At 52.5% G+C, this 7,131-nt stretch overlaps 1 protein-coding gene across 1 annotated transcript; it reads right to left on the bottom strand.

Moving 5' to 3' along the window:
* Positions 1 to 3,104: 3,104 nt before the first annotated feature.
* On the bottom strand, positions 3,105 to 6,394 carry LOC139839164 (uncharacterized). The gene is made up of 6 exons (XM_071829209.1): positions 6,172 to 6,394; positions 4,476 to 4,560; positions 4,344 to 4,397; positions 3,945 to 4,256; positions 3,504 to 3,758; positions 3,105 to 3,118 (listed from the first exon to the last, which is right to left on the bottom strand). Exons 1-6 carry the CDS (start codon positions 6,250 to 6,252, stop codon positions 3,105 to 3,107), a joined length of 801 nt encoding a protein of 266 aa, XP_071685310.1. The 5' UTR covers positions 6,253 to 6,394.
* Between the last annotated feature and the right edge of the window lie 737 nt (positions 6,395 to 7,131).

The following is a 7,131-nucleotide window of genomic DNA, read 5'->3' as shown; positions in this document are numbered from 1 at the left end:
AGCTCTGCCACTCTATGCTCTTATGAAGAAATCTGACACGTTCGTCTGGACCCCTCAGGCAGACGCAGCGTTTAAAGAGCTAAAAACGATGCTAGCCACAGCACCCATACTGGCTTCACCTCTAGAAAGGGAGCCTATGCTGTTATACATAGCAGCAACAAACCGGGTTGTGAGTGTAGTGGTTGTGGTTGAAAGAGAAGAGGAAGAAAACCGTCCGTAGGCCGGTATACTACTTGAGCGAGGTGCTCTCCCTCTCAAAACAAAACTACCCTCACTTCCGTAAAATGACTTATGGCGTGTACATGGCCGCCACAAAACTCAAGCACTACTTTGAGGAGCACCCCATGAAGGTGGTGAGTGAAGCACCAATTTCCGACATCATGTGCAACAAAGATGCCACGGCCGGATTGCAAAATGGGCGATCCAGTATATCACCGTACGTGCGTCTTAGGTATATGAAAGAAGAGATGCCATAAAGTCACAAGGCTTTGGCTGATTTCCTTGTTGATTGGGCGGAGATGCAATACAAACCGCCGCATCGTAGGATAGAATACCGGAAGATGCACTTTGATGGCTCTAAGCTCAAGGAAGGTCTAGGTGCCGGTGTGGTGCTTACCTCACCAAAAGGAGACCACCTCCGGTATGTTTTGCAAGTACATTTCAGGGCATCGAACAATGTCGCTGAATATGAAGCTTTGATCCATGGGCTTAAGGTCGCAAAAGAGATCGGTGCACACCGGATCATTTGCTACGGCGATTCAGACCTTGTGGTACAGCAGTGCTCAGGAGATTGGGATGCAAAAGACGCCAACATGGCCTCGTACCGGTTTCACGTGCAAAAGATTGCCGGATTCTTCGAAGGATGTGAGTTTCACCATGTGCCGCGAGCAGAAAATGAAGCCGCGGATGCTTTGTCCAAGTTGGGCTCATCTAGGCAAGAAATTCCTCCCGGAATAGCTTTGGCTCACCTAAGAGTGCCATCGATCAAGCCGAGCCCGGAATCAGAATCAATTTTTGTACCGTAGTCACACGTAGTACCCATGGATATCGATGAAGGGAACCTGGGACTGCTCCGGCAAGCTCGGGACTGCTCTGCAGTAGGCTCGGGGACCGCTGTACCCATACCGGAAGAAACGATGCTGGTAGATAGCATGGAGATAGATGCACCGGTGTTTTTGGTTCGAGAAATACCATCATGGGTTAAACCTATTAAGGAATTCCTGATCAGCTGCACTTTGCCGGCTGACGAAAATGAATCAAGGAGGATACAAAGAAGGTCCAAAGCTTACACATTCATCAATGGTGAGGTGTACAAAAGAAGCGTTACCGGTGTCCTTCAAAGGTGTGTGGAACCGGAGGAAGGAAAAGAAATGCTTGAGGAAATTCACCAAGGAGAATGTGGGCATCATGCCTCATCAAGGGCTTTGGTAGCAAAAGTATTCCGGCATGGGTTCTATTGGCCCACTGCTTTGGAGGACGCTGAGGATTTGGTAAGAAAATGCAACGGCTGCCAGAGGTACGCCAAGCAAAACCATACCCCAAAGATCCGGTTTAAAGACAATACCGCTAACATGGCCATTCGCTGTTTGGTGCCTTGACATGGTTGGACCATTCAAAACTGCAAGAAGCAAGATGACTCACATCTTGGTCATGGTGGATAAGTTCACCAAGTGGCTGGAAGTAAAACCTATCGCAAAGTGTGATGGGCATACAGCTGTGAAATTCTTGAAAGATGTCATTTTGCGGTATGGATACCCGCACAAAGATCATCACCGATAACGGAACCAACTTTGCTCAAGGTGAGTTCAAAAGGTTCTGTGAAGAAAAGAACATCCGGTTGGATTTGTGCTCGATGGCACATCCACGTGGCAATGGCCAAGTAGAAAGAATGAATGCCTTGGTGCTTTCCGGTATCAAGCCTAGACTCATTGATGCGGTGGAAAAGTCACCGGGATGTTGGCTCGATGAGCTACCATCAGTACTGTGGAGTATAAGAACAACTCCAAACCGGTCTACCGGATACACTCCCTTCTTCATGGTTTATGGAGCAGAAGCGGTGATACCAACCGATATCATCCATGATTCACCAAGGGTACAGCTCTATACTGAGCAAGAGGTCAAAGAGGCCAGAGAAAATGATGTGGACTTGCTAGAAGAAGCAAGAGAGCTGGCTTTGGCAAGAACAGCCATTTACCAAGAAACCTAAGACGCTATCATAACCGGAAGGTTAACCCAAGAGTTTTCCGGGAAGGAGATCTTGTACTTCGCCCGGTGCAGCGCATCGAAGGCCGGCATAAGCTTTTGCCACCGTGGGAAGGTCCCTTCATTGTAAGCAAGGTGCTTCACAATGATGCATACTACTTGATAGATGCACAGGAATGGAAGAAAGGAAAGGCGGACAGGTCCGGCGAGGAGAGCAAGCGTCCATGGAACGTAGCTCATTGCGTCCTTTCTACTCTTGAAGTGGTGGTGTAAGAAGTTCCTTTTTGTACCTTATATGCTATGAATAAAAGATGCCGGAACCTTGAGTGAATCTCGGGGACTACCCCAACTTAAGTTGCATGTAACTTGTCTATTTTTTTCAGTTCACCGGTTGCTTATTGAATGTTTTTTCTTTCCGGTTTAGTAGTGTGCTAAATCCTACCGGAGTCTTCGACTCTGCTGCTGTCCGCAAACCGGCTTCATGGCAAGCAAGATAAACCGGTAGGGGATAAGCACATGAACTGCGAAAAGGGAGAGCAGGAAAGAACAATCTGAAAAATTTAATTAACCCCGGTTAAACCGGTTTTTTGCAAAATTTCAAAGTTATTTCTAAGTTCAAGAAGATGCTTGTTTGGTGAAAGAACCTTGTGCTCATACGCCAAAGAACGCCCGAGAAGGCAGACAGAGCCAAGGCAAAAGAACCAAGTATGCATCAAATTGGATGCGGAAGCAATTGAGAAATCTTTGCAGTGCAGGATAAAAGCGGAACCAAAAGCAAAATATGCTAAGGCAAACTCATAAGTACTTAGCTACCGGTATAACTTACCGGCAGGAAATGTTGTAGCACAACTACAGGCAAACTTAAGTTTTACATCATAAGCCCCGGCATTCCGGGGCAGAATTTAACAGATATTGTCTTAAAGCAACAGGACAAACAGATATAGTGAGCAAACACTTCAAAGGAAATCATCATGCAGCAGGGGCTTCCGGAGGAGCATCGCCGGCACCAGCATCGCCCAGGACCTCTTCTTCGGCTTCACCCTCCTCCTCGTCGAGATAATCCGTGACGCCAGGAGGGGGAGGAATGAAGGTGCGCATGTCGGCATACTCCGCGATGCGGTACGCGCGATCCTGCCGCTTGGCGGAGAGGATCGGGTCCAGATCCGTTTCTGCGCCTTCGCGCACGCCAGTAAGGGCGTCCAGATTGAGCTCCGGGTACCAGGAGCAGGCGACGCGGAGGGCGGAGTCCGCTCCAGCGCGGGCAGCAGAGCACTGCCACTCGCGGATCCTCCTGCCGACACCTTTCAGACGGTCGTTGATGAGGGAGAAGGTGTCCGGCACCTCCTCGCCAGGCCATAAAGTCCTGTATAGCTGGGTAGCTACATCAGGGATGTCCGAAAGATTGCGGTCTATGCAGCGCATATGGGACACCCGCGCGTTAAGCGCGACCAGATGGTCCTTGGGCGTCCATGGCACGGTAAGATCCGCTTGGCCTTTGTCCTTGCGCTGCGCGTCGACCTTCTTGACGGCATACCTCTGCGAGTCCGGAAAGAGGCCTGTGCAAAGAAAGAAAAAGCTTAAGGAAAAGAGACCGGAAGAAAAAGAGACCGGAAGAAAAAGAGACCGGAGAGAAAAGAATCCGGAAGAAGAGAGACCGGACGGAAAGATAGCGGAAACAAAAATGGGGTCGAAGGAAAAAAGGCTCGTATGCGGTAGTCAAAGCGTAAAAGAAAACAACTTACGGAGGGCAAGTGTGTCGGTCTGCAGGATCAGCTGATCGCACTCCTTGTGCCCCTCCTCCAGCCGCGCGGCCTTCTCATCGGCACCCTTCCGGGCCTTGGTCATCTCCTCCAGCTCTGCCCGCAACACCACAGTGGCATTGCAGGCATTCTCCAGAGCCTCGTCCAACTTGGCCGCTGCGGTCACTTCAGCGGCCTTGAGGGCCTTGGCGTGGTCAAGCCCCAGCTGAATCAACTGAGACTTGAGCTCCTGGTAGCTGGTCTTGAGGGCGTTTAGCTCCTCCTGGTGCTGCCGGCTGAGCTCATCCTTCTCCCCTGTAACCGGAAAAATGAGTGTTAGCAAGGTTACACTAGTAAAACTGAAAAGAAACCAAGTTCAAAGGAGAAAGGAAAAAATAGTACGTTGGGCCGTGGCGAGCTGCTCCTTGAGAGCATCGATGGAAGCTTCCGGGATCACTGTTGAACAGAAATTATAAGTGTCACAAGGAAAAAAGGTTTCCGGTAGCAAAGATGCCGGTAGAATAAAAAACTCACCTTGGCACTTGTCGTGTGCCTCAGCGAGCTCCCGGTGCTCCCATAAAAGCTCCTCGAAGAGGGCCTTCCGAGTGTCAGCGGTGACCTGTTCAAGAAAAAGAAGAAATGAGTTAAGTTTTGCGCTAAGAACAAAGTTCTTAACCCGAAACTCGGGGACTGGCAGCGCCGGTTTTCCGCGTTTTTAAGAAAAAGTGTTGCGCTAAGAACAAAGTTCTTAACCCGAAACTCGGGGACTGGCAGTGCCGGTTTTGCGCGTTTCTAAAGTAAATTATGTGTTAAGGAGAAGATGTTTAACCCGAAAGTCGGGGACTGGCAGTGCCGGTTTCACGCTAAAAACTTAAGTTAAGTTTTGCGCTAAGAGCTGCGCTCTCACCACAAAACTCGGGGACTGGGGAGATAGACAAGAGAGAAACCGGCATGAAACTAAGGGAAAGATAAAGCAGAACCGGAAGCAAAGAAACCGGCAAAGGTTGGAAGTTAATAGAACATACCGTCAGATTGTTCGTGGAATCGTACCACGCGCTGTCAAGCTCTTTTACGGCAGCCCGGAGCCGCATGAAGTGCTCCTCAGAACACCGATCCCCGACAGGATCAGGTGCCGGCAGCCGATCCTTGCCCATGCCGCGGGTCGCCGGAGTGATGTCCGCGGCGTTCCACTTTTGGGCATACGGCAGGAGGTGCCCTGTGTCCCGGCCTTGGCGCCGGAACTCCGTAATACGGCCGAGGAGGCCGGTGGCCTTCATGCCGGCGCTTTGGCAGCCTTGGAGACGTGCAGCACCAAGGGCTGCTGGCCGCCCGAAGGGGCGCTGGAGGCCGTCGCCTTCCCCTTGATGAGCTTGGAGGGCTTGGGCGGCGGCGCGGTAGAAGAGGCCCCGGAAGTCTTAGCCGGCGGCGCGCCAGGAGCGGCCTTGGAGGGCTGGGCGCGAGGAGTCTCAGGCGGAGGCATGAGGATGGTGCGTGGAGAAGGGGGAGCGCTAGGAGCGTCACCCGTCTTGGAGCCTTCCGGCGCGGAAGATTCCGGCGCGGAAGTTGTCTTTTCAAGGACGGGAGGAGCAAAAGGCTCCGCCCGCCCGGCAGCTTCTTCTTCTCCGGCGCCGATGTTGCTGGCGCCGGTGTCTTGGTGTTCCGGGAGGAAGGAAAGATCCTCCTCCGTGCGGTGATCTGACAGTGAAGGGGCCGCACGCCCCGAATTTGTTGTGCCCCCGAAAGGGAGGCAGAGGTGCTAGGCACCAGATGGTGCCGGGCTTGAACGAGGAGGAGGGGTTGAGGTCCTTGCGGATCCCTCAGAGCCCGATGGCCTTGGGCCAAGCTTGAGAGCGGGGCTGAGAAAAAGAAAAAAGACAAGTGGTTGAGAAGAAGCAACCGGAAAAAGAACTTAGCAAAAAAGGAGGCAAGCCGGAAAATGAAATTACCCGGAAGCGGTTGGCATCGCTTTGCGCCCGTAGCGGCGCACGCCCACTTCTTTCTCCCCACGGGCTCCGTCCGGAAGCGCTTGGAGGGAGGAGCATGGCTGAGCCGGCAGTAGATGCCGGCTGCTTGTTCTTCGGCCCTGGGCCATGAGTTTGTCCACAAACTCAGTGCCGGCCTCGGCGCGCAGGGCGGCACGCGCTCGTGGATCCGTGAGTTGGATATGGCTAAGAAGCAATTCGCAAGAAAGCGATAATGGCAAAGTATAAGAAGCCGGAAAAGAAAATACCTCGAGCACAACCAGCTCCTCCGGATTTCCGGTGGGCTCCGGCGGGTCCCGGCCAAGGCGCGCAGCCGGAGTCTTCCCCATCTTCAGATCCTTCCAAAAGATGTAGGGATCCGGGTCGAAGGAGTCAAAGGCACGCTTCCGGAGAGGTCCTCGCGGCTCTGCCTGGATAGAGGGGAAGCGGTCCCTGGCCTGAAACAAGGTAAAAAAGATGGTTAGCAAAAGCAGAAACTCACCGGCAAAGACAACCCCAAATTGCGCAATCTCTTACTTCTTGGGTCGGACGGTTAGAGAAACTGAGGGGAAGGAGGCCCCATTCCCACGCAAAAGGCATAGCAGTTTGACAAATCTGCTTGGCCTTGAGAACAACGTCTTTCTTGCCGAGAGCGCGGCCCGTGATCTTGGTAGGATCGCTCGGGCCATACATCTCGCTCATCCTATGTGCGCGGCGCTTCGAGAGGAAGCACCCGGCGCGATATGAAAGTCCGGATGATATCGTCGTAACAGATGTTGGTCTCCTTCTTCGAGAGGCCAAGAAACGCACTACCCGGTTGGTTTCGGCGTGTTCCGTCCTTGGGTTATAGCTCCAGTTGGTTCTACTGGGGGGCCCCGCTTGATATGGAGGAAGATTGATGCGATCAGCGCGGCCGGTGTTCTTCACGTAAAAGAAAGTTCCTTGCCAGGTGCGGCAAGACTCGAGGCCGGTAAGCTTAAGAAAAGTGCTCCCTTGGCGGGAGCCGACGATGCAGGAGCCGCACTGCACGGGCGGCTTGGGCTTGGGGATCTCCTTGCCCTGGACGGAGTTGATCCGCAGGTTGAAGAAACGGGCAAACGTCTCACGAGTGGGACGAATGCCGATGTAAGCCTCCATGAAGGTGGCATAACAAGAAAGATAGAAAAGGGCGTTGCCAGGAAGGTGGTGAGGTTGGAGATCGTAGAAATCCAGGAAATCACGGGAAAAAG

Source organism: Lolium perenne, chromosome 4 (assembly GCF_019359855.2).
Source record: "Lolium perenne isolate Kyuss_39 chromosome 4, Kyuss_2.0, whole genome shotgun sequence".
Classification (NCBI taxonomy): Eukaryota; Viridiplantae; Streptophyta; class Magnoliopsida; order Poales; family Poaceae; genus Lolium; species Lolium perenne.
The sequence above is the reverse complement of the archived record's forward strand: the minus strand, read 5'-3'. Positions and strand labels throughout refer to the sequence as shown.

Excerpts from the sequence above, each read along its gene's own strand:
- LOC139839164 (XM_071829209.1), bottom strand. The coding sequence starts at position 6,252 with ATGGGGAAGACTCCGGCTGCGCGCCTTGGCCGGGACCCGCCGGAGCCC. Across the intron at positions 4,398-4,475 it reads GGCACACGACAAGTGCCAAG|TGATCCCGGAAGCTTCCATC; the intron begins GTGAGTTTTTTA and ends TCTGTTCAACAG. Across the intron at positions 4,257-4,343 it reads GCAGCTCGCCACGGCCCAAC|GGGAGAAGGATGAGCTCAGC; the intron begins GTACTATTTTTT and ends TTCCGGTTACAG.